General features: G+C 37.1%; 1 protein-coding gene across 2 annotated transcripts in view; it reads left to right on the top strand.

The window, feature by feature from the left end:
- lrfn2b (leucine rich repeat and fibronectin type III domain containing 2b) overlaps positions 1-25,187 on the top strand; it is a 154,236-nt gene extending 129,049 nt beyond the window's left edge. Inside the window, exons 5-7 of one of the 2 annotated variants that reach the window (XM_053489411.1) lie at positions 13,351-14,747; positions 20,102-20,540; positions 20,663-20,863. In XM_053489411.1, the coding sequence (XP_053345386.1) occupies positions 13,372-14,747; positions 20,102-20,540; positions 20,663-20,761 (1,914 nt within the window). In that variant the 5' untranslated portion in view covers positions 13,351-13,371 and the 3' untranslated portion in view covers positions 20,762-20,863. Of the gene's footprint in view, positions 1-13,350; positions 14,748-20,101 lie in introns of both variants that reach the window. The other variant, XM_053489410.1, reaches the window with a different exon arrangement.
- The last annotated feature ends 2,806 nt before the right edge of the window (positions 25,188-27,993 follow it).

The following is a 27,993-nucleotide window of genomic DNA, read 5'->3' as shown; positions in this document are numbered from 1 at the left end:
CTCATCTCAGAGGAAATCTTCGTCATGGTCGATAGTGTGGCAGAAAGCTCGAGCTCAGAAATGGTTATACGCTAGCATTTAAAAAGAGACCACGCAGCATTTAAACTAATGCATGTGGGTGGAACAGGACCCACCCACTTTTTAAGACTAGTGATATTGGACCCACTCACTTTTACCGTCTCTAATTTAGCATGTACTGTACACTGTACAGTATGTCAGTCAAATCCATTCTGGAATATATCCATATAGTGGAATGCCCTATTAAATAGTATACAAACATCTAAATAAAGGGTTTAAATTTGAGCAGTGTATTTTTTTATATATATGTTTGGTTTACAATGTGTTATTTTTGTAATTAAAAGGCTGCGATGTCAAAGCGCCAGCGCAATCATTTACACTTGAATAAAGAAAACAGACAGGATCCACCTTAAAATGAAGAATAGGTTTTCAGGTATGCTTAATGCTTATGTAGCGCTTAACAGTTGCACAATTAACTTCTTCTTTGTCTTTCGGCTGATCCGTTTCACACAGATTTCCACAGCGAATCATCTGCCTCCATCTAACCCTATCCTCTGCATCCTCTTTTTTCACACCAACTAACTTCATGTCCTCTCTCACTGCATCCATAAATCTCCTCTTTGGTCTTCCTCTAGACCTCCTGCTTGGCAGTTCAAACCTCAGCATCCTTCTACCGATAGATTCACAATCCCTCCTCTGAACATGTCCAAACCACCTCAATCTGGCCTCTCTGACTTTATCTCCAAAACATCTAACATGGGTTGAACTCATTCTTGATCCTATCCATCCTTGTCACTCCCGAGGAAAACCTCAACATCTTCAGCTCTGCTACCTCCAACTCTGCCTCCTGTCTTTTCTAACAGTTGCGTAATTAACGTTCATCTTACTGTAAATAAAGCATGCATCGTTGTCAGAAATTGGAAAGCACAAAAAAACACTAAAACAACAACCAGCCAAAGTGCAATTGAATAATGAATTACTGTAAGAGGCCCTGATGATAGAGCATGATTATTATTATTATTTAGTACAACAATTAACCTTTCAGCAAAATAGAACCAGTATTTTCTTGTTTGACTTGGGCTAAAATGAAAATTTTAAAATGAATGAATTACAAGTTGAGTCAACTTAAGATTTTAAACATCAATGTAAAATATTTTGTTTGGCCAGCAAATTGCTCTTTAAGTTGAGTAAACTTAAAAAAGATGTGCAACTTGTTACTAAACTTTTTTACTTTGAGGCGGCTTGTTGTTTTTACAGTTGCTAAGTGCAGATGAACAATGAATCTGCTTTTCTTCTTCTTGTTCATTTTCCTCTTAATGTCCTGATTCTAGTTGCGTGAACTGCGAGTAGAGGATGGGTGTTAATATTAGGGCGATTAAACCCCGGCAGAATGTATGGAGATTACAACGAAGAAGAGATTTTCGAGTATGGGCTAATGCTTAACACTTTTGTAATTATTTCAATAACAATCAAGATTATGATTGACGATCAGGTCATAGCCCAGTTATATGCTTTTTTAAAATATTTTTTCTTATATGGCTCTTTGCCAGGGTAAATTATTCAGTGACAGACCTGTAACTTTCCATGTAAAACAGGTACATCTGTATAAATAAATAGTTTAAATGTATCATTGGGACACTTTAGAACCTTGGTAAGGTGATTCACATTCATTTACAATATGTGCTTCAACGTTCAACTTAAACGAAGGATGCATTGCCACACTTGGAAGCTCAGTTGTGAACAGGGTGGAAGCAGAAAACGCAATGTACAGTAGCCAGTGAAAGCCAAAGTGTGAACGAATAACGAATTAAGAGACCTTGAATATACTGCATAAACAACAATCAGGACAACAACATTGCTAAAAAAAATCTTCGGAAACATTTTCACAGATGTATCAAAATATATGTATATATATTATAATAGAATAATGTATATATTTTGGTTTATATTGCGAACGAATAACGAATTAAGAGCCTCTGATTATATTGCATAAATATGATTTTGCACAAATAAATCTCTGAAAAAAACCCCTATCATTTTTTTTCTCAAATGTAAGACATTATATTTTGGTTTAGTGCCAGACGAAGTGTGAATGAATAACGAATTCTTAAACACTAAACAGATACAAACAGAGTCTGTCTAAACAAAATGAAACCAATGTTTTCTAACTCATTATTGTGTGGTTATGATTTTTCATGTTGGACACAGTACTCGGATGTGGAAATTACTATCATTGTAGTATTTCTTCGATTCAAAAAATAGTTTTTGACATAATAAGGTCATATTGAATATTATGACTTTATTATGACTTAAGCTCTAATTATATTTAAGAAACCGAGATGATGGAAAATGTCACTTTGCTCCACCTGGCGGTCATTTCACGAATTACTTTGAAATGCGACTTTTTGCCGCGGCGATGAGCGCGGCAGTTATAGCCATTCAATTTATTTAATTTATTTGTGTAGCGCTTTTAACAATTGTCACCGTCGCAAAGCAGCTTTACACAATTAAAAGAATTATTTAAGTTTGTATGGAATGTGAATGTGTATGAATCAAAATGGTCAGTTTGTCCCTGGTAAGCAAGCCGAAGGCAACAGTGGCAAGGAAAAACTCCCTGAGATGGCAATAGGAAGAAACCTTGAGAGCAACCGGACTCAACAGGGAACCCATCCTCATTTGGGTGAAACAGAAAGCAGGAATGAATCTGCATTCATACTGTGTGTTAGGTGACAGGCTGTTCAGCATAACAGTTGATGTTAATTGATGTTTATATGGAGTCCAGGTAGTTATTGAAGGCTCAGGTAGACTTTTAGGTAATTCCAGTCCTGCACTATTGAGTGACTGCAGCCAAGTCCATTCCCCTTGTCTACCTACTGTATGTGCGTGTGAGAGAGAGAAAGAGAGAGAGAGAGAGAGAGAGAGAATACACTTCAGAAATAAAAATATGTGAGGAAAGAGTGAGGTGTAAAGCAAGTTCGGCTGTTGTTCTTCCTAAAATCTAAACGTGTTCTGTGTGTGTGTGTGTGTGTGTGTGTGTGTGTGTGTGTGTGTGTGTGCAATGCATTTTAATCCGGTGTGGATAATTGCACTGACAATCAGAGGTTGTCTCACCTCTGCATTCACAATTAATCTCTAATTAAAGGCTATTAACACTTAAGGATGGTGCTACAGAGTTAGCAGGCAGGTAGAAGACAAGTGATTTCAAGCATAAAATGAGAGAAAGAGAAGAGTGTTTTCTTTCACTCAATAAGCCAAACGAGTTTACTGTCACTGCTGATAAATGAGTGCATTGTGGCGAGTAGACTCCACTCAGTCACGCAGGCAGCACCTCAGTGAAAATACAGACACTGAGCGAAGGTGAGCTAATGAACATGGCTAACAATTTACCTAGCTAACATGTAGCCATTTATTTTATTTATATGGGCAGCATAATGGTACAGTAACAGTGGAAATTAGACATGAGCTTTTGAGTGTTAGTGTTTTTTGAAATTTCCCTACTGTGGGACGAATTAAGGTATACAGTATCTTATCTGTTGGTAAATAATTAAGTGATTTAGATTTTAAAAGTACACGAGTTCAGTAGTTTTGGTATCCAAGTGTACTTTTTCAACTTTTTAGAGTTTTGGGTGGATGTTTGTTGCATAGGATGGCACTGGCCTTTACTGCATAAAATATATATATATTTTTTTAAACATAATCTATTGACCTATGACCTTAACAACAAAAGTCTGTCTGAACTTCAGGCAAACAGCTCTAGAATAATATTTTTTTTTACATAGAACATAAGTCAGTGGGTTTTAGCAATAGACCAACATGTGAGAGCATTGCCTTTCTTTAACTGTGTAGCCTAATGTTATATGATTTGTGAATGAATAAAATTCTTATAGTTTGTTTAAAGGTGTAGGTTCAATTCCTATCTCTGTGTGCATGGAGTTTGCATGTTCTGCCAGTGGTTGGTGGGTTTCCTCCTACAGTCCAAAGATATGCAGGTTAGGCTTATTGGCGATTCCAAATTGCCTGGTGTATGTGTGTGTGCCCTGCGATGGATTGGCACCCTGTCCAAGGTGTACCCTGCCTCGTGCCCCAAGTCTCCTGGGATAGGCTCCCCGTGACCATGAATACAAGATAAAGTGGTATAGAAGATGAGTGAGTGAGTTTGTTTAAAGGAGACGTATTATGCAAACACACACACTTTGGGTAGCTATGAGACCTGTTTTAACTTAAGTTAAAGAAATATTACGTATATGGAACCTTTAACCTTTTATAATTCTAATAAATTGGTTATTTAATTCGACTGAGAAGAAGAAAACAAAAAAAATTAAAGCTTTACTTATGATTTATAAGAAAATACATGAATTATAGCACTAAAGGATAAAATGCTGAGTAAATATTATTTTTAACAGTAGCTGAAATATCTGCCAAGCCTAAATGTTTGCATGATTAAGATCCTGCATTTAAATGTATTCTACATTTAATTAAATTGTCATGGATCGTTTCATTTATAGATGTGACTTACTCACTCACTCTCACTCATCTTCTATACCACTTTATCCTGTATTCAGGATCGCAGGGATAGCAGGGAGCCTATCCCAGGAGACTTAGGGCAGGGTAGACCCTGGACAGCGTGCCAATCCATCGCAGGGCACACACACACACCCTCACACACTCATTCACACACTACGGGCAATTTGGGAACATCAATTACCTAACCTGCATATCTTTGGACTGTGGGAGGAAACCGGAGTACCCTGGGGAAACCCACCAAGCACGGGGAGGACATGCAAACTCCATGCACATAGAGACAGGAATCGAGCCTGGCCAGGAATCGAAGGGAATCAAATGCTTGACCCTGGAGTTGCAAGGTAACAGTGCTAACCACTACACCATCATGCCGCCTAGATCTGACTTACTTTGACTGTAAATAATTTATTTCATAAATTGTATGTAAACACACTAAATTAGGTGAATATCCATAAAGTGCACTTTTAAGGAAATCTTTTCTCTGTGGTACTTAGCCATTGGAGAGTTGTTACTACATTAAAATGTGTCACTGAGTCAATGTTCTGGATTTTGGAACTGTTGTGTAATTAATTCACGTATAGTAACTTGGCCAGTCTTATTTGAATATACAAATGTAATGAAAATAGAATCATGCACTTTTTAGGGTGCAATAGTTTAAAGCAGACATTTTTGCAATGCTGTACTACCATGTCATGTTACTAATATAAAAGGCAGGTTTTACTGTATATTGATGCCCCTATGCCTAATGTGAAACCCTTATATCACTAATGATGCTGGATTATTTTTTCTTTGCTTAACACTTTCTTTCATAAGAAGCCTTCATTTTTCACAAATACTTTTTTTCCCATATCAAAGCTTGTTAGGAAGCTGTGGTCAGAACATAGGATCAGCTATGATATGGCATCAGTGGCAGCTGGAAGCCCCGCCAGTAACCCGTAGCCTTTAAGCCCCTACTGACATAAAAAAGAAAAACTGCAGTGCACTGGCCAGCAACTCAACTCCTCTTGACATAAGTGGTGTTAGTGATGACTTGGTTTTTTATTTATCTGTGCTACTGATCACAAGTTTGTGCCCAGACAACTCAAATCTGCTAAAGTATATCATGTCTGCCCAGCCGCGCTGTCTCATGGCACATCCAGCGCTACATTTTCAACAAGCTAGGGTACGAATGGAGAAGCATTTCACTGCACTTGGTCAGTGGAGTACTCTTCTTATACACTATTATTCTATAAAACTCCTCTTAACCATGACTCTGGAATAGTATCAGTCTTGACTCTTCAGGCCACAGGACTTTTTTCCATTGCTCCAAAATGCAATCTAAACGATCTTCATCCATTTGAAGCATTTTTTTTTTTACTAACAAGTGGTTTTCTTTTGGCCACTGTTTAGTCCCAGTCCTGTGAGTTCTCATCAGATTGTGTGTCTTACTTTTACTAATAAACATAGCTGTGATTTCTATAATTGGAACTTCACCAGGCATTTAAGTGATTGCAGTTCATAGTCATTGCTGTCAGTCTTTTGGCTGCTCCTGTTAAGGGGCCATCTGTTGGCATGGGCTTCACGCCAGAAGCCCTTCCTGACACAACCCTCCCATATACAGGCTGGGGACCGGCACAGCAGTGGCAGGGATTTGGGCACTGACTAGGAATCAAACCCAGACCACATGTCGGACGAAAGACCTACCACTTAGACACCAATGCCCTTCAGACAGTCATTCATTATTTTTCTTTCTGACCACATTTAGGCCTCACACATCCAGGGTTACGGGTTCAATCCGCGCCTCGGTTCTGTGTGTGGAGTCTGCACCTTCACCCACCCACTCCTGTTCTTGGTGGGTTTACTTCGGTTACTCCGGTTTCCTCTCACAGTTCAAAAGCATTGCAAATTAGGCTAAGTAGTGTTTTCAAATTGCTTGTCGTGTGTGAATGAGTTTGTGTGTGTATTTGTGTGTGAGTTTCCGCCACCTGCCCTAAGTCCCCTGGGATGGCTTCAGGCCCCAGAGACCCTGTACAGGGATGAGCTATATAGAAGATGAATAAAATGAATTTCTTCCACAAAAAAATACACGGTTCAGCACTTTCCTTCAGGGTATTAATAATGTGGTGCACAGTTCTTAACCAAAATCCAGCATTCTCCCAGGCCAATATTTAAACCCTTCTGAAACATACTAATACAGCCATGGGATACATCTTCCGACATGGTTGTTTGAGAACTAAAAAGCTATTCACTGCACCAGTTAGGGTAAAAGAATAGCTGCCAGCTGAAACATCAATCAGTGCTGTAATTATCTAATCAAAGGCTTTCAAATATTTGTTTATTTAAATCCAAATGCAATACAGGCAGTGTATTACTCATGCCAGTTGGGGATTCAATATTTTATATTTTCAATTTAGCTCGGATTTTTGTAGATACTCCCTGGTGAGAGGAGTTATGAGCACGCTCCCTCTAACATGTGGTGATGCTCAATGCTCTCCACGAAGCCAGTTCTCTATAAGTTCAGTGACATTTTGGAGCGGCTTAACATGTCTTACAGCGAATTTTTTATGGCTCATATGCTTTATGGAGCTTTTTTTTTTTTTTTTACATTTTTCTATTTTAACACAAAAGCGCTCACTTCCAAGGAATGATATCAGGCAGCCTAAAAGCATTATGGGAGATATGTAGCTGAGTGTTTCAAGACTCTCTTAAAGAGATGAGACGTTAATGACCCTGCATTTCTGAGTTCAGACACGACTGTGATCTCTGCTGATGACTGAAAGTTTGTGAATAGATGTTTCATAAATTGGGTATCATTTTGGGGAGATACTGAGAGGCCTTTGATGTATGTTGTGTCTTTAATAATAATTATGATGTTTGATATGCCCAGCAGAATAGTTGTGCACGATAATGAACGAATGAGATAAGTGTGTCCCTGTTATCACTTGGTTTTCCCTTGTCCTCTGTTATATCACAATCTCTGTTGCATTAATCGCACTACACCACTTTCCATTTAAGCAATATTGATTTGCTAATGATGATAACAAGCTATCGTTGTTTCTGAGGACAGGACGAGAAGGACATGAAGAGAAGTCTTTATATGTTATTGACAAAAAAAAATTCTCAACTTATAACTGAGGAAAATAAAAAGATTGAAAAACCTTTTTAAGTAACAATGTTACCTTATATATCTGACATTGACTCAAGTTCCTATATAATAAACCTCACCAGAGCAATGTCTGTACATTTTGTGCTGGTAAATAGCAACTACTTCTGTTAGTCATACATTTTCTGTCCCTATCGAATGAGAATTTTGGTGTAATAGAAAAACAGCATTGATATAAAGTTGTGATTAGCCGTCTGACAGCTGACACTACTGTCAGAGCTGGTTTTTTTTTACATTAACACCAATCACATTTGATAATTCAACAACACTGTCCTTTAATAGAACTGATGACATTGTCACTGTTACACTCATCACTGTCCTCGTCATCTTTCAAGCTGGTGGACAATGAAGTAGAGAAGAGTTCCATTCACTGATGTTCTTTTTTTTTTTGTATGCAAAAAAAAAAACTTTAGAGTGGCCACAAAATGGTGTGAATTAACTTCATCTCAATAACTGAAGAGCAGTACCATTACATTTTCAAGCTTCTTTTGATCTTATGCTATCTGGAGCTGATAAAGTACTTCTAGCCAAGTAGGGGGACGAGTGTGTGTGTGTGTGGATATCCACATCCAGGCCTCAAATTAAACGGTCATGGAAGATTTGTCCATTCGGCAAAGCCTTCGTGTCCTTGCCTGTGATTTCTCGTTGATTTATGCTACATGGGTGGCAGGAGCTAGCTTGTACTGGCCTCTCAGCAAATGAACCCATTTAGTCGTGAGGAATTATGGGGTGGCAGGCACTGTGTGTTCTGCTCTAAAGCATTCAAACCCTTTTCTTTTAATGGAACAATCTTCTTTATGTACACACTACACCCAATAATCGGTTTATTTCATCACCTCTGAACTGACATCTTTAAATAATCAGATAACTCTATATTTCATGATTGTCTGTCCATATCATTGTTGTCACTACCCTGTGCCTTTGTAGGTATTTTTGCTCCCTTGAGTCTATCCAATTTGAAATACAACATTACAGTTGCTTTTCCAGAATAATTTCAATGTGGCATCACATAATCTCATTATTCTGATCACAAGGCAAAAGCAGTGAGAAACTTTGTCCAGAGCTGCTACTGGACTGTGAAAAGAATTTTTTCAATATGATTTTTCAATCGCAAAGCAGCAGGCATGAATTAACAAATTAAAGCATATACAGTAAATGTATGGTTTTATAGGCTTTACTGAGTCAACTAAGAGACAATGATAGCAAGGGAAAACTCAGAGTTTAGTTATTACTAAGTTCACTTTTTAAAGCTTCCAGCTGTTTTCACTGATGGAGATGGGTACAAAACTGTTTGGGGCAATTTCTGTTCCATCAAAGCAATTGCAGTTTTACACCATCATAGCAAAACTGTTTGTATCAAATGCTGCCCAAAACTATCTTTAAGGTTTCTAAGTAGAACCATCTTAGGTAGTCACATATCATTAAGCAGACCATATGTGGTCATCCGCAGCAGCAGTGAGTGGTCTTCATGTGATAAGAACTCCAACTAGAAGTAGAACATCAGCATGGATCAGGCAAATCAAGAGAATGGAAGGGGTCAGCATCACTGTGGCATGTGTAACAAGAGAGAGAGAGAGAGAGAGAGAGAGATGCTACAATATGCTTACAGTATTGTAAATGATAAGATCATGTATATTTTGTGCAGAGTGCAACCAGGGACTGCAGCAGGACTAGCTATGACAGGATAACTAAAATTGAACGACAAATAACCTTTCAGCCTAGACCTAAACAGGGAGACTGTCTCTGAATTCCAAATATTAATTGGAAGGCTATTACATAACTTTAGAGCTCTGTAAAAATAAGCTCTGACTTCTGCTGTAGCCTTCATTATATGAGGTAACAACAAATGGCCTGCACCTTCTGATTGAATTAGTTGTGTCAAATAATAGAATACTACTGTAGCAGTTCACTCGTGTACTGTGGCACAAAACCATTCGATGATGTTTAGCTCAATAGTAATATTTTCAAATTAGTGCAAAATCTTAATGGGAGATAATTATAGATAATTTAGGGTGTGATTTTTTCATATTTTTTATTCTAATAATGACTGCTACATTCTGGCCTACCTAGAGCATTTTATGCAATCACTGTAATATCAATATAGTAAAGCATTACTACAATCTAACCTAGAGGTAACAAAAGCATGCATTCTTTTTTTTTCTGCATCATGTATTGTAATTTTTTTCCTATCTTAGAAATATTTCTGAGATAAAAGAATGCTATCCTAGTAATATACAAAATAAAAGGCTGGAGTCAATAAGTCACACCAGGGTATTTTACTAATGCACATAATAAAACAGAAAGACCATCCAGAGCTAGGATTAAATCAAAAAGCTTACTTCTAGCTGCATGTGGTTCTAGACTGCCACATTACTGTCTGAAGCTGAGAAATTGAAGAAAAAAAACCCACAACATTGACAGTGTTCTTCTAACACTGTTCTTCCTAGTGTCTCTCGTAGTGAGTTCATATTTAAATTTAAAAACCTTTTCCAGTGTATTTCAGAGTTATTCAATATAGACATTTGGAGATAAAGATAATGTCAGTTTTATTGTGTTACGCCCCTTACGTACACTGACAAACCATTTTTAGGAACACCTGTACGTTCATTTATGCAGTCATTCACACAGCCACTCATGTGTCAATAGCGTAATGCATAAAAGCATTCAGATACAGGTCAAGAGCCTAAGGTAATATTTACAATTAAACATTAGAAAAGAGAAAATGTGAACGCAGTAACTTCGAATGTGGCATGGATGTTGGTGCCAGAGAGGCTTGGGTGAAGATTGAATTTTATTTTTGGACAGCAATCTGTAGCATGTTTGATATTTGGCAAAAGATGACTAGGCAATTGATGTATTTACAATCTTTAACTGTTCAGATAGCCAGTGTGATCTGCTGTTAAAACCTGAGATATAGTATAGTATATTCTGAGATGCCTTTCTCCTCACCATGGTTGTAAAGAGTAGTTAAGTTACTGTAGACTTTCTGTCAGGTCAAAGCAGTTCGTCCATACTCATTAAAAAGCCATGTCCTTCCTTAAAACTAAAAATGTTTTTGTTTTTTCCACCCTTCTCGAGAAACATTTGTGTGTAAAAAAAATCCTTTTTCTAAATGATAAGAAAATTGCATAAAGCAGGTGTGCAAATCATACATTTAAATAATAGAAAGATTGCTATAAATAACTAAAAAAAAAAACTTAAAGATAAATGCAAATGACTTGGAAATAACACTTCAACCTAGTTTAAAATTTAACACTTGTGTGTGTGTAGACACTGACAGAGTAATGCTGGATCATTGATGCACGGAGGCTAGTGGGGAGATGATGCAAGAGGAAATGCCAAGTCCTGTCATGTTTCAGTAGTTACCTAGTTGTGTGGAATGACTAAACTCTCCGCTTAATGGCTCTGGCTTGTCTTTTGCAATTTTATCCTGATGGGCGGTTTGCTTGCTTGCGACTGATTTCTTTTCCTCCTTATCTATGTCAGACCATTCAGTGTGTGAATGTGTTCACCCCCCACAGCATTAACACCTCTACCAGCACTGAATGTTCCAGTATTGTTTTTTTTTTGACAAAACAGTGAAATTTAGCTTTGCCCCACATTCTGTGAAGGGGCTGGAAGGCTTTTCTATGTTATGAGGTTAAAAATAAAGGCAAAGACCAAGGTTTGAAAAAATAGCATCACACTGAGATGCTTAAACTAAGCCACACTGCTTGGCTGAACTGCTTTATTGAACTCCCCCTGTTCATATGTACTGTAGCTTTTGAACACACGCAGTAAGACACACAGTAACAAAAGATAAAACAGCAATGATCAAAGAAGCGCTGGATCAGTGGCCAAAGGGATGACCTCTGCAGGCTGTGAACCCACACACACATACAGTACACACAAACAGACCATATGTTACAGAGACCTGCTCTGCAAATAATGCTGTTTTCTTCCTCATTAATTGAATTAGAGATTAATATAAGGATTGACCAAGCTTTTAAATTAATCTATAAATGATGGACATAAAAACCACTAATAAGTGACATAAATAACATTTAGATGTTTACCCAGAACCCCTTCTACGTATTTCACTAATCAGACTATTAGCCCAATCGGAGGGGTGTTGTAGAGGTGGTGAAGGGTACTGTAGTGTAAACCTTCGATAAACTCTTGATCTGTTTTTGTTGGAATAAATATATTCTTTCTGCCCCATGTGGTGGTCACATTAGGTGACATGACTAGTTTCTGGAAGAGAGATTTTACATTTATTCATGATTAGTAAGCTTCATGAGAACAACTCTTTGCCACCAGTCTTTACTTTGAACTTTCATCCACTCTTTGAACTTTTTATCCACTCCATCCTCAGTCTCTGGCTGAGGAAGTGGCACTGATTGACTTGCATTTCACATGCATTAAAGCATCTAATTAATTACAGATGAGAGTTGTGTTCTTGTAAGCACAATCTAACACATAAGGTCGTGTAAGATCTTTCGCTCGGGGTGCACCACAGACACGAGGCAAGGTCTTATGAGAAAAAGGGGAAGAGAAGGGGGTTTGAGGAGGGAGGGAGGAAAGAAGTCCGGCAAAAAGGGGTCTTGGGAAGTCCCACAGAGGCACTGTGATGCTCCGAGCAATATTCTGCTAAGAAACTTTGGGTCCTGGCATTCATGTAGATTTTACTTTGACACATACAGTACCACATAGCTAAATTACAAGCAGAGTGAATACACCCCTTCATGACCATGGAATTTACTCACTCTTTCATCAGGATAAATCACACTGTCTTACTGCAAAAAGTGTTTAGGAATAGTTTGAGGAACTTGACAAACAAAAGTATTGACTTGGCCTCTAAATTCCCTAGATCTCAACCCGATTGAGCTGTGCGATGTGCTGCACAAACAAGTCCAATACATGAAGGCTTCATCTCACAAAAACACGACATAAAAGGATCTAGTGCTAACATCTTGGTGCCAGCTCAGCACCCCTTTGGAGGGCTTTTGCAGTTTATGCCTCAACAGTTTACAGCTGTTTTGATGACACAATATTGAGCAGGTGGATTTAATATTATAACTGATTGTGTATGATCATAAGGTTCCTATCTTTGTTATTTCAAGCTTCTTATATATAGTTTTAAGTCATTCTTCTAGTATAAAAGATATTCCTGAAACTTGTGCTGCAAACTTCTAAGAACTATTCCTAAACAGTGATGGCTTAGTCTCTATTCTGAACTGCTGAGCTATTGATCAAAAGATGATGAGCTAAAATTCCATGACTGCCAGAGAGTCACTTTTGGGTCATTAAGCAAGGCATTTAACCCTCATCTGCTTAGCTCTGTGCCCAGATTGTGTGTGTGTGTGTGTGTGTGTGTGTGTGTGTGTGTGTGTGTGTGTGTGTGTGTGTGTGTGTGAGAGAGAGAGAGAGAGAGAGAGAGAGAGAGAGAGAGAAACTGTAAGTCATATTTCTGTAAGTCAATCCTCTCCCAGTCCACTTGTCTGAGTCTACCATGGTCATTGTGCTTTGTTTGTGCCAAACCATATAAATGAACATCTGCCACAGAGACCTGCTCCATATACAATGCAATTTTGCTTCTTATTAGTTAGTATCGGATGAGATTTTAATGATGTCAATATTATTTTAAATTATGAATCCTTTTTTAAAAAAATTCTCTTTCTATTCCACAGGCCCCTTTTTATGAATCGACCATGGACCGTGTGCTTTGGCAGCTGCTGGTCCTGGTTATGACTGCAGTGGTTGTTCATGCATGCCCCAAATACTGTGTGTGCCAGAATTTGTCTGAGTCTCTTGGGACACTGTGTCCCGCTAAAGGCCTTTTGTTTGTACCAACTGACATCAACCGGCACACAGTAGAGCTCCGTCTAGGCGGAAACTTCATCTTGCGCATTACGCAGCAGGACTTTGCCAATATGAGTGAATTAGTGGATCTGACACTGTCACGCAACAGCATCAGTTCCATCCAGCCGTTCTCCTTCGCTGACCTTGAGACACTGCGCTCGCTGCACATGGACAACAACCGACTGTCTGAATTGGGACCAGATGATCTACGGGGACTTGTAAACCTTCAGTACCTAATTCTAAACAATAACCAGCTACGCCGCATCTCTGAACATGCCTTCCAGGACTTGGTGCCAGCAATTGAGGATCTTGATTTGTCATACAACAACCTGCAAACGCTTCCTTGGGATTTAGTGCGTCAGATGGTCAACCTACACCAGCTCACTCTGGACCACAACTTGTTGGAATACATTCCTGAAGGTACTTTTGCTGAACTGGAAAGACTTGCACGTCTAGACCTGACATCCAACCGTCTCCGAAAGCTTCCCCCAGACCCAATTTTTGCTCGGGCACAAGATTCATTGCAGGAATTTTTGCAAGTCTCTACACCATTTGCACCACAACTTTCACTTAGCATCGGTGGCAATCCACTGCATTGCAATTGCGAGATGCTTTGGTTTCGAAGACTAGAGCGTGAAAATGACTTGGAAACTTGTGCTTCCCCTTCAAATTTAAAAGGCCGTTACTTCTGGACCATAAGGGAAGATGAGTTCATATGTGAGCAACCGCTTATCACACAACACACACACAGGATGTTGGTTCTAGAGGGTCAAACAGCCAGCTTGAGATGCGAGGCCACTGGAGACCCGACTCCCACAATTCACTGGGTAGCCCCTGATGATCGTCTCCTCAGCAACTCCTCTCGGATTTTCCTATATGGCAACGGCACACTTGTGATTACCATTACTACATCAAAAGACTTTGGCACATTCACATGTATTGCTGCCAATGTTGCCGGTGAATCCACTGCTTCAGTGGAACTTTCAATCATCCAGCTGCCCCACATAAGCAATGGAACAGGACAACCCAAAACCCGCCTCTCGGATATCACAGGGACCTCAAAGGCCACACCCAAGAGCCAACCAGAAAAGGACAAGCCAGTTTGGGTTTCCGAGGTGACCTCAGACTCTGCCCTTGTCAGATGGTCTATCAGTAAGGCAGCACCCAAAGTGAAAATGTACCAGCTGCAATACAACTGCTCTGATGATGAAGTGCTCATTTACAGGTACAGTATTATAAAATGTCCAGCAGGGGCAGGCCTCCAGACTCAATGTTCAATATATTTGATGTCAAAATGTTATAGACTAAAAAGGGGATCAGAGCTGTATGTCTACAGTTAAACCTTGTAAATAGCAAACAGTAAAGAAACTTAGTGCTTGCTAAATAGTGACTTGCTAAATGCTGAAGATTTGATTACTTTGGAGAAAAAACATATTTTGGAAGGCACTGCCAGTTTTGACACGCTGTGAGATTTTATATATACTCGATCAGCTATATCAACAGCTCAACCAAAAAGTGATGAATTTGCTTAGGGATGAGAATGCTATCTTTGATAGTGTACCCCTGTTAAATTCTTTAGCAATCTATCCATGATCTCCTGATAGGTCTGTTAAATAAGTTGCTTTCCCCCAGACTTTTTTTTAAAAAAGGAAATAAAAGGAGTAAAAAGTGTGTTGCAATTACACAATAATTTATTATTAGTACTATACTTTTATGTACTCTTGCACAAATAGACAAGTCCACGCACAGTGCATTACATCTGTACAGACTAAGCTTGCACCCACTTGTCTTGGCCACAGTGTGAATATTCCCTTGTGTCCAATGTCAGTCAATATGTTTTTTTCTACTACTGAAACTTTTATAGTGTGGATGAAAGACATTGATTTCTTTTCCTGCTGTCAGAATAAGGGCAGAGGATGCAAATCCATGTCAACAGAACTTTATTATCCTGGACGATCAAAACAAAACACTTGAATCAGTAATCTGAGTCGTTTAACAGCCAGAGGGCAAGAGATCAGCAAACTCTGTTAACAAGGCTTGGCAGAAGCAGGAACTGGAAGACAGAAACAAGGTCAAAATACTATAATTTCTCTCAGAGAATCAAGAACACAATAAATTTACTTTACACAGGCCATATGAAAGAGAGCTTACTGTAAGTACCCAGATTGATCACGGGAAAACTGAAAACATGTGAGAGTAATCTTGACACAATCTCAGAGCAACCATGGAAGCCAATGAGGTTTTAGTTCAGACGAGAATTAAAACCAATGTAAGCCGCTTTATGTGTTGAGAGTTGCAGCTCTGTACTTATTTCATTTCTCAAATCTCATGACAAGCATTTGAGTCTTTTGGTCCCCAGACCCATAATAATGATATAAAGTGTTTTACAACATGCAAGAATGGTGCAGTAAATCTGAGCAAGAAGAGCAGAAAACCCCAAGCAAAGAGCAAATCCAATTACTTAATGCCATTTAAAGCTTTATTCATTAGTATCTGGGGAAATCCTTCTCTTCTGCTCAGTCCATTGGCTAGGAATCTGCACTTTCCATGTCTCTTACAGAATTATGTATTTATAATTTTTGTAGAAATGTGGGGTATAATCATATAAAATTGGTGTATTCCACTGAGTAAAATATACATGGTATTATTATGCGGTATTATTGTAACCATTGACACCAAAGTAACAAGTAGGTAGCCTTTTTATTCTAGTAAAATAAAACATTTTGACAATCTGCAGTTTTTAGTCAGTTAGAAAGTCTAAATGTTTACGATTGGATGGATTGATGGATGGATAAAAAAGAACAAAGAATTGAAATAATTTGACAATTTCAAATAGATCATACAGATGTACTGCAATATTGTAAAGATGGTATTAATGTCACCAGAACACAGCATTGCTAAGTCATAAATAGGAAAGGATGGTTAAAGGCATCTGCCATAGGGCAGACATACTGTTAGTGTACTTCATATAGCAAGTGACTTGTTAAATGGAAAGCCATAGTAATGTTTTAGCTGGATTGCCATAAGGCAACCATGACACTCTTCTATCCCTCATTGTCCAGAATGTCACCTGCTGTCAAATTTACTGCGCTTGTCTGTCTTTTCTTGTGATATATATTGCTATTCTGTCTGGGAAACTTTGCCCATTGGCTATTCATTGCTCTGGGTCTGTCTGTTTCATTAAAGATCATGTTTGGCTGACAGTAAACAAAGACAGCTCATGTTTATTAAACTCAGTTATAGTATGTTACAGCATGACTATTATACAACAAGCGAGAATTCCAACGGTTCTACCATGAAAAATTCTACTAGCAGCTTGTGATCTGAGTAATTACTGATATCAGGACTTTCATTTAGAAGGTGTGTGGTTCCTCAGCTAACAAAGGAAATAAATAAACTTTTATCATTAGCCATAAATATGTATTGAACTCTGTAAGATATCTGCTTTACTGCAATATGTATCATTCTAATAGATGTTATTTGGTTTGGTTAACCTATTAGGGAATTAATGTGACACCAACTTAGAAAGAACACTGTAAGAGCCTTTTAAGGCATTCTCACTTTGCTTCTCCATAACTCCTTATTTCTTTTTAATGCATCCATCCATTAGTGATGTTCGTGCATTTGAGATCAGCTCATCGGCCAGGCCAGACAAATGTCAAGACCCATTTATCTCATTCTGCACACTCTCTATTCTCTCCCTGCCTGTTTCAGGCCCGTTTACTATTTTTGCCTTCATGAAGACAATCAAATCTCCTTCCCACAGAGGAATAAATGTTGCAGGAGTACATTTGCATGACGTTAGTCCAGAAAGAACCAGGCCTAGGTAATGGGCAAGAAGGAGTCATGTCTGAAACTGGAAGTGCCTAGTGAGAAATGAGTGAGTAAAAATGAGCTGCGAAAATGGTTAGATGATTACAGAGGGAGAAAAGATGAGGGGAAACAGGTGGAGGCATCGTATTTATTGGTGTGTAAGTTTTATTAGATCAAGTCTGCAGCTAAAAGTGCAAATAGGTCGAAAGGTGCTGCAGACAAGGTCCATAAAGCTCTTAGGGGAAAAGTGGACCAATATTTGCTCACTGTTATAGTAGCTGTTTCCTGCTAGCTGCATTTCATGACTCAGTCTCCATGATTAATGTTATGGCCTCATGCTGTCTCCGAGAAAGCAAAGCCTCGATCTTCCAAAATTGCCTTTCAGTGCCTGGAGCCCTGCTAAAACTTTCATTTCTTTCCATCCTAAACTATCACTTATTTCCTAGGCTAGTATGATAAACAGAACCAAACATGTCCCACCAGGGTTCCACTTTGTCTGAGGTTTTTAGTTAAACTAAATTAAGTGCTGGACAAAATCCATCTGTAATGGGTGCAGAAAAGCATGGGTTTGAAATACCTGGTGATATGCAGAAACCTATTGAATGTAGCCTTCTAGCATACTAGATCTAATCAAAAAAGCCCCAAACTTTTACAATATCGTCCTGGAAGGAATGAATACACCATGAGAGCAGAGATGTGCTCTATGATGTATGAATCTACTACTGTAGTGAGAGTAGAGATGGACAGAGTGTCATCCAACACAGTCTAGTAATGGATTTTATTCCAAATGTCCGATATCAAATACAGTACTCAGAGTGAAGTGCATTACATGTAAACAAATGAGCTTTATAAGCTGAATGTGTGACAACTGAGCAGTTTGCCTTGAGGGTCCTTTATAAGACTATGAAGTATTTCAGATATTAAAGGATCGTTTTTGGGATTATAAAGCAACTGGACCTGTTATTTCTTTTTAAACATATTTAAACTATTAAAACCATGCCAGTCTTTTTCCATAGTCCATTACAAAAATGAAAAAAAAGGACAGAAGGACAGAAATGTTTTCCTTCTATACACTTATTTACATACCTGCTTTCAAAACAAGATATTTTTTAGTATTAATTGAATTTATAGGTTTTAGTTATAGGTAGGCTGCTTTGTCAGCTCAAAAATCAGCATCTGTGCCGATACATGGAACACAATGGCAACAGGGTTCAACATGGCATTGACATCACCAACACCAAAACTCCAGGTTTGATACTGAGCTTGGTTATTTTGTGGAATTTTTGTGCAGCACTTTATGTTAATTAATGAAATATGCATAATTTATTATATTCATAATATTCTATCATAAACTTTCTATACTTTTCCTAAACTCTATCTATCTATCTATCTATCTATCTATCTATCTATCTATCTATCCTTGATCACTGCAATATCAAATAGGCCATCTGTTGAGGCAGATGGCTTAAAGAGATATCGCCAGTTATCTCAAAAATCAACAGTACAGTAAAAATGATCATAATCACCGTCTAAGCTTAAGTCTGTCCCACTCTGTTTTTCAGATGCCTCCTGCATACTAACCACTAATAAATTGAACAAAGACAGTGTAAAGCACTGAAAGAAAGAATAAAAGAAAGAAAAGAGGAAAGAAAGAGAATGAAAAACAAAAACATCCTGTCAGATATTTCTGTAGTCTGTTTTCTCACACACAAAGAGCAAAATTAAAGGTGAAATTTTCAGGTTAATTTTCAGGATGTTGACATCCCTGAATGTTCTCGTATTTCAACTGTGTTCCAAATGAACTGTTTACCCTTCTACAGCTTTAAATGCAAATAAGCTATCACACACACAAATTTGTTGAAGTGCACTTTTTTAAATAGTCAAAACAGCAAAAACAGGACTTCCCTAAAAACATGCCCAAGAGAGATGCCCACCCATCCTTTTGTTCTTCGTAGCTGGAATGATATCATACCAGGCAGGAACTCTGAATACCCTATTCAAGCACATTTATGAAAAAAATGGAGGGAAAAAACAGGAGGGTTTTTTTTAGTCCTTGTATACACACTTGGAGCCTACTGTGAATGAGCAGAAAAATTTGCAGAATATGAATTTTGTATAATAGATTCCCTTAGACATCATTTTGATGCTATTGTATATTCATCTGCAATCCCATTTAAGTGTTAATGGAAAGATAAGTACCTCTTTGCAACAATGCTGTGCCTACTGGCATGCTAATATGACTCTTTTTGAGAGCATGTGATGGGGAACACTGTAAAGTGTGATAAACGCTCTTTTCAGACTTTCAATTTTTTACTTAATCTGGCAAGTCATATTCTTCAGACACACAAAATATGTATATAACATTTTTTAATTGCAGTCTAATCTTTATTTTAGATGCTTTGAACATACGGATTTTTGGCAAAACACAATATTAAACAACCGATTTTCATAGTTAATAGATATGCATCCAAAAGGCCAATCACATATTTACATTGCTGCATAAATTGTGACAAAACTGTAGGAGATTGTTAGCATTTTACAAAAAATCAAATGAGTTATTTGACATACACAAATGGAAACTTACTTTAAAACCCTTGTGACTCAAAAAAAAACATTCACAATATTTTCTGTATTAGTTTGCATTACTTTTTACATCTTTTGCTAAAACAAATTCTTCTCAAAACTACCATAATGTATATATCACATTTTACAGTGAAACCAATGTGCTATTGTACAGTTTGTAACCTGTATTTCTTTCTTTTCAAGGATGATCCCTGCTTCCAGTAAGGCATTCCTAGTAAACAACTTGGTATCTGGAACCCGCTACGATTTGTGCATCTTGGCAGCCTGGGATGACTCGGCCACTACACTGACAGCCACCAGCATTGTGGGTTGTGTTGAATTCTTTACAAGAGATGATTACCCACAATGTCATTCTTTGCATGGGCAGCTACTGGGCGGCACTATGATCCTGGTGGTAGGAGGTGTGATCGTAGCTACCTTGCTTGTCTTCATTGTTATCCTAATGGTGCGCTACAAGGCTGGGGAGGGAGGGACATTGACTGCAGTTGGGGCTGACCTTCCTGTTAGCAAGCTAAGCGACACTGGTGATACCTATTCGCAGACCAACGATGGATGTCTGGGGCAGAATGGAGTCTTCATGCCCCCTTCAAATTCCAAAGCCAAACTTAAGTCCAAACCCAAGGTAAGTCTACGAGATGAGGTGGTGGAGTTTAAATGTGGCTCTCTCCAGAATAGCATGAGCTCTTTATCCTCATCCTCATCCTCCTCTTCTTCTGGTTCTGTGAATGCTTTGCACCCCTGCAGTCCGAACAGTGCTTTGGCCAACATCTGGAGGTCAGCTCATCTCAAACCAAGAGGAAATCTGGACCAACTGTTGGGGGCCATCAACTCTCTAGAGATTAAGGGTCAGGTGCCATTGGGAAACACCAAATCTGGCCGTGCAATAGCATCAACAGTACCCCCTAATGATAAGGAGCCTCTGCTGGGCCGGACACTGGACTCCAAATTCAGACGGAGTCACTCGTTTGACGCTGGTGAATTTGCACCATCAATTAGTGGAGTCTGGACCAAACGTAGCCTCTCCATCAATGGTATGTTGCTCAAAGATGACACGGCTAGCAGCAGAGGCACTCTAGAAGGCTCGGAGTGGGTGATGGAAAGCACTGTCTAGATTGTGTACAATATCTTTAAGCTGACACCCTGCCCTTGTATCAAATAAAGTCAAGGGAATAAAGCCTCTGTTTTACCATGCATGGAATTACATATCTGTTCATCGAATATTACAACATATATTCACTATACAATGTGCTGTATTGGACAGACAGTTATAAGCTCTATGTTCTGGTGAATAAGTGCATTTGTGTGGGTGTGTGTGGGTGTATTCATGTGTGTGTGTGGCATAAGATTGTATGTGTTGAGCAGCTTCTAAGCCCTTATAAATGAGAAAGTTCAGGTCATATACCCTTGGGATTTTGCTATTCATCAGGGCCATTAGAGTGTGACCAGATACATGACTGTTAAATGTCAGCTATTTAAAAAAAAAACACACACAGACAAAAAAAAACTGCCAATACTTTCTGCAAATTCAGTCTGTATAGAAATTATATCTGTGGTACAAATAATATTTATAAATTAAATGAAGTTAAAGTTTATATTTTTATCTCAACAGTGTCATACCTCTCTTTCTCAAAGAGAAGAGCTAAAAAGTCAGAGATTTCATACTTTTTTTTTCCTCCCTACTTTTTCTTCTTTTTATCCCACTCATGTCCTAAAGGAATCATCTGTAAAAAGCAGAGTTTGAAAGTATGTGTTGAAAGATTCACAGCTCTTTGATTTACCTTTTCACAGAATATTAAAGTGTAAAATACCATTACATTTTTGTCACATAAAGGAGCTGAAAAACGCCACATATTTTTTGCCATAGAAATAATTTCTATGTATATTAATGAATTGTTAAGAACGTCTAATGAAGTCCTGGAATCAAGCCAAGAAACACATTTTTTGTGACATCCTGTACAATAAAATTTCCTTTGTGCATTCACACAGCTACAAATGATGCCATATCCACAAGAGAAGTCTACAGTACATATGTTTGGGAAAGCTATAATTAGAGAAATCAAGACAATGATCATGCTTTTAAATTTTAAATTAAATATTTGTCATGTTAAACGTGTCAGAGCTACTGTCATGAGCCAGTGAGAGATAACTTCAATGCCAGTCATCTCAATCTAATTATACGTGTCAAAAGGATGTGTGAAAATTTCAAAGGCCAAATCTGCTGCAAATGGCAGACATTGTATTGGTGTCGAACAGGATTGACCTGTATACTGCTTTCTTGAAATGAGCATGCCATGCAAGCATTGTGTTATTACCATGATTTTCAGTCACAGTACTGATGACTGGAAGCAATGCAAACTGGGAACAAGTGTATTCCAAAAATGTACCTAACAAATGTATAAAATACGTGTGCACAGTGTTCCCCTTAAACCTACTTATGTTTGGTATCCGAAGTTACCTTTTTTAGGTTTAAGGAGAAGATAAATGATTAGAAATGGAAGTCATGGATTCTAATGCACAGTGGTGGCCAAAAGTTTTGAGACTATAGTGAAATTCAGCATTTTAATGATATACTCATATTTTTACATAATGACAATCAAAAATAAAAAATAGTTATTTGCTATTTTATGCAATGAAATTGCTATACAACAATCAGTATATTGTATGAAGGCATTTTATTTTACAAAGCCCTTTGGATCCAGCTAGGCATAGAGAAAGATGGCTGCAGTACTCTGCGGTCACTTGCTCAATCCATGCCTGCTTGATTGCTTGTTAAAGACCATGTACAGAAATTCGCCACAGTTCGCAAGCCACTTGAGAACTCCCAAGTTTAGGCTATTTTTGTGCAGAGGTGGACACACCAGCTTCAGAAAATCAAAGTCCTTACTCATATTTGTTCCCTCCATTAACTAAACTAACTGATTCTAATTATCACAACTCTTCTGCCAACTAATTAGCTCGAACTAATCAGTGATATCACCTATTTCATGCATAAGGAGAACTATAATACATGGCATATGTTTTGGCCACCACTGTAGATCCAGTTCTGACTTAATTTTATTGGACTTTCTGCGCTATTTCACCATTTTTACATCTTGAATAAATCATATTATCCAGACACACAAGAGAAATAATAGTTTGTTTGTTCTAGTTTGGGTGGTTGAAAATAGTGATGGGAAATAATTAATTATTAGAAACCAAAACTTTGCCTTTGTATTGTCTGCATAATTTAAATGCATCCAAATTTGACTGCTTTTCCTGCTGTCACTCATTTTCACACCTTTTCCAGTGGCTCGTCTCCCTCCTCTCTGTCCATCTTTGTATGTGCTGTATCTGTAACCCCACCCCTCCCCTATTACTTAGTGTAGACCCACAAACACCATCGCACTTCATGACATGTATTTGACCAATCATGCATGGCTTGTACAGAAAAAAGAAGAGGAAAAAAAACAGGCAGGAGCCAGCTCTGGATGTTTATTCCAAGAGCCAGCTTTAAGAGCCGTATCATTCGCGACTGACACATCACTAGTTGAAAATTATGTTTAACAGTGTTGGTGCAAATACTGTATGTAAAGTTTTGAGTATGCATTTTTGCTATTTATTTTTTTTCTTTTTATTTGTAATATCTATTTCTTGCTATTTGTTTATAAGTAGAACTAAGAACAACATATTTTTTTATTTACCAAATGAAATGTGAAGTCTGAAAACACACACCTGTCAAATGCATACAGTAGTTAGCTATAAAACCAACAGAGCAGAATGTCTGTCTTGTTCAGGACTCAAGCTTGACTTAATGACACTTTACACTGAAGTGTTATTACTATCATTGATAACACTATCAAAGCCATGCTTTCTGATTTTTTTCTAAATTAGTGTGAATGTAACGAACAGGTGTGCATTGAAAATGCAATGAACAAACTTGTTACAAATAAAAATATCTAAAAGATAATATACTTGTGCTACCCTTTAACTATTTGTTAGATGTCATGCAAATTTGCTTTTAAAACTGACTTCACAGACATTTAACCTCCTTTGAACAAACCCATTACCATTAGCCCTTATTATCCACTTGAATAAAATAATAAATAAACAAAGCATATTTCCATGCTTGTTAGAGCAGATTACATTGCTTGTTAACTTGACTGCAAATGTAGTTATTAGTAAAATGTATGTACTGGTCAAAGTTTGAGTGATGGACAGGTGTGTGTGTGTGTGTGTGTGTGTGTGCAATCAATGCACCCAAAATGTTTTAAATGTGATATGCAGAATGTTAATGCAATATGCTAATGGAACAGATAAAATGTTTAAAACTTTCAAATGAGATATGAACAGGAGGCACACTGTTTATTTGTTTGTTTGTTGCATGGTTGGTTGGTAGGTTGGTTGGTTGAGTTGTGCCCATGACTGGGATCCTAGAGACACTAGTTGGTGTTTAATTTCATGCAGACACAACCAGGAAGCTTGTCAGATAGTGTTCCCTTGAGCTAGTAACTTATTTATGTTTTTGGAAAATAAAACCCACTAAATTAACTAGAAAAAAGTACAAGTAAAAACTGCACAACTTAAATTAAACACTGTCAAGCACAAATTTCTAGTTGAGGTTTATTATGAAACTTAGCAATATAGATAATATTGAGGAACTGACAGAGCCAGATTTTACAGTTTTATTATGCTGACAGTGGTGCCATTTCCTTGTTTTAGTTTTTTTTAAGTTTCCAGTGTATAGGTATCACATTCAGCCTGTGACCACTTTTGGTTTAAAACCCAAAACAATACAGATATTTGAAGTATACAGATGCATACAGTGTTGTTCTTTTACACTTCTAATCCATAAAAATCCTGTTTCCTAAAAATTTACAATTGGGATGCGATGGTGTGTTATTTTCTCATGGAACTCACAGTATGTAGACTTTTTTGGTCCTTTGGGGAATTGTTAGTTTTATCGTCGTGTCACACAATTACATAATCATAGACACAGTTCAGACTGGCTGCTTGACACAATAAAATGGCTTTTTTGTACACATGAATGAGTGTGTGTAATGGAAAGTTGTACAGTAGCATTTTACTCTAATGGGACATGATATCTAAAGAAGAGTATTTTCACTTTGTTGTATTGCTCAATGTATACAAGTCTTGCTAACTGTGAGACTATGTTTTTTCGATCAAATAGATCCCATTTTGTTTTTTGTTTGTTTTTTAACTAAAGGAAAGTACCAATTTATATAATGAAGTATTATTTGTCTTGAGCCTTTCTGTTTCCCCTGTCATCAGATTCTCTAATGTTTTAAAACTGAAATATACAGTTGAATATTCTCTATGAATAAAAAGTAATTACATGATTATAACATGTTTTTGGAGATACTCTGTACTTATAGAATGTTTGTTTGTTTGTTTGTTTGTTTGTTTGTTTGTTTGTTTTTTTGATTGATTGATTGATTGATTGATTGATTGATTGATTGATTGATTGATTGATTGATTGATTTTTTCCCAACCTTTGGTGTGTGGCATTTCTGTAAATCAGACATTTGGGCAGGTAAGAGAAGAGCTGAGCATCTTGTTTGACAACTGAATACATTTAGAAATGTAACAGAACATGACCAATGCACCATTTTATTGAGTAACATCTCAATGGAAAAACGTATTTAAATGCAGTGGAGTTTTTTAACCTGAGCAAATGTCAGAAACAGTGTTCTATTAAATGTTCTGTGTCCTTACTAGCTGTAATGTTGTTAAGCTTCTCTGTGGAACTGGTTTTAGATCTGATTTCGCTAAAAGAACACATAGTTATATTCAAACTATTAGGAACACATATAGTCATATCCAAACTATTAGGAACACATATAGTTATATCCAAACTATTAGGATATGTCAAGTAAAATGTGTATTTTTTTCACTGTACTATTCAGTTCAATAGATGCAATTATTTTGTCCTTACCAACAATAATGGCCTTGATTTAGCTATCATATTACATTCCTGAATATGAATTCATTTGTTTGTCAATCATTGTAGGAGTGGTATTCATAAAATTCCAGTATCTAGGTTATAAGTAAACAAATGTAAACTGAGATTAGGCTTTAAATGCTAAGGATAACAGAAAATTCAAGTAAAAATCACTTAATTATTTCAGTTGCATACAAAAATGTAAGGAAAATTTTGTGAAACATGTTTTACTGTTAGAGGAATGTAATCCAAATTAGGATCATAAATTAAGACAATTAATGAAATTAGGAGGTGTACATTGTAGGTATAAAATGGAGTTAAAAAGTCTGAGAACACATTTTTTATGTGTTCATTGAAAATTAGTAATAAACATTGGAAATGTTTGCAATCTTGAATAATAAAAAAATAAATTAAATCAAATGAATAAATGAAATTTAAAAAATAATAAATGCTTATCATCTTGGATGTATATTATTGAAGATTCAGCACTGTTTCAAAGGCCCCAATTTCAATGAAATTAAATTGATGATATTGTCCATGACAACTGCTTTGTATAAAAGGTCACATTTTCCTCATGCCTAGTCTACAGAAACACATGTTCAGACCACACTCACATGTATTTGATCTAAAATGGATCATAAGATGTAGAGTCCATGCCAACTGTGCACCCTGTCATTAAAGTAAATAAGGGGAATACAAAAATTTATTTTATTTGAAATTCTTGTAAACATACCAAATATTGAAATTTTTACTCAAGTTGTTGCCGATAAATAAAATTTGTATTATTTTTTTTTTTCTTCATTAAAATAGAAAAGAATGCAAAATAGAAATGTTTTGAATGGCAGTCCACTGTGTGGAACTTTGCTATCACATAACACAATCAGTAAACATACAGGTTATTTCTCTGGAGTATGTATGAGTAGTAACATTTTAGGCTATTTGAAATTCTAACTAGTTATTTTGAAATAAAACAAGACATCTTTCATTTGATGGTAACAATGCAGGGTTTTTCTATTATTTGTCACAGTGCATCCTGAGCATCAGATAATGAGGTTATTTTAATGGCAGCGTGCAAATGTGAAGATAATTTATTTTGTTAGCAAAAAATAAGAGAAGAAAACTTCTATTTAATTGTTGCCTAATCTCTGAAACAAGCATGCTAATGCTTTAATATTTAAAAACAGAGCAAATCATAGACAACATTACACATACACACGCAAGCGCACACAGAGAAAACACGAAGCAGTTATGTCTTTTCTGAAGATGGGGGCACTTATTACTCCCTTATATTAAGGGCTAAAACAAAGTAAATAGGGAATGGGTAACTGTTGAAATTGAATATAAGATCAACAAGCTAAATAGTAAAAACAATATAAGCACGTTATATATTATTTATATATTTTAATATATTCAATTTGTGTTAATTAATCTATCAAAAAATTACTTTTGTAAGGAGTGTAAGCAGACCATATTCTTATGTGCTTCTAAAGATTTTGTGGTGGCAGTAGAGGAGTACCATAAGGCTGGCACATTAATCAAGACGTCTTGAGCATCTGAGCAATCGATGGGCTGCACTACTTTTAGCTGCACCTGTATGTCCTGGCTCAGCCAGCAAGGTACCTGGGTAAAAACAGAAATCAAATTTAGTACGGTTACTTAAGTATGGCATGCCTCACTTGGTACTGGAAATAGCAACAACACACCAGATTATGGGTAATTTGCTGAGCCGTGCCATAGTGGCTGGTGGAAAAGCACTACTGATAAACAAGCACCTGTGTAGTGAGAAGAATGACACTTTGAAAACAGCTAGAAAAAGTAACCACTTTAAACTTTGCAGTCAGAGTTATTTTTAGACAGTGGAAAATTTAAAAACAAAAAAACACAGTGAAGAAAAATGCACAGCTCTTTCCTTCTGGTCTTGGTGAGAAAATAAATAATCCTTATATTTGCTTAGATTTGAAGATGCAGTACTGCGCAGAATCACGTTTTCTGACTCAACATCTACATGGACCTTATAGCCATGATGAACTCCGTCTCAAAAAATAAGGCCTTTGATTCAAGAAAATCCATAGTGATGTCTAATTTGTCCTGTTTTCAATGTCTTTTACCCAGCTGTCATATAGATAATTTTATGTTT

This window comes from Clarias gariepinus, chromosome 27 (genome assembly GCF_024256425.1).
Source record: "Clarias gariepinus isolate MV-2021 ecotype Netherlands chromosome 27, CGAR_prim_01v2, whole genome shotgun sequence".
Taxonomy (NCBI): Eukaryota; Metazoa; Chordata; class Actinopteri; order Siluriformes; family Clariidae; genus Clarias; species Clarias gariepinus.
This window is presented reverse-complemented; position numbering and strand designations above follow the sequence as displayed.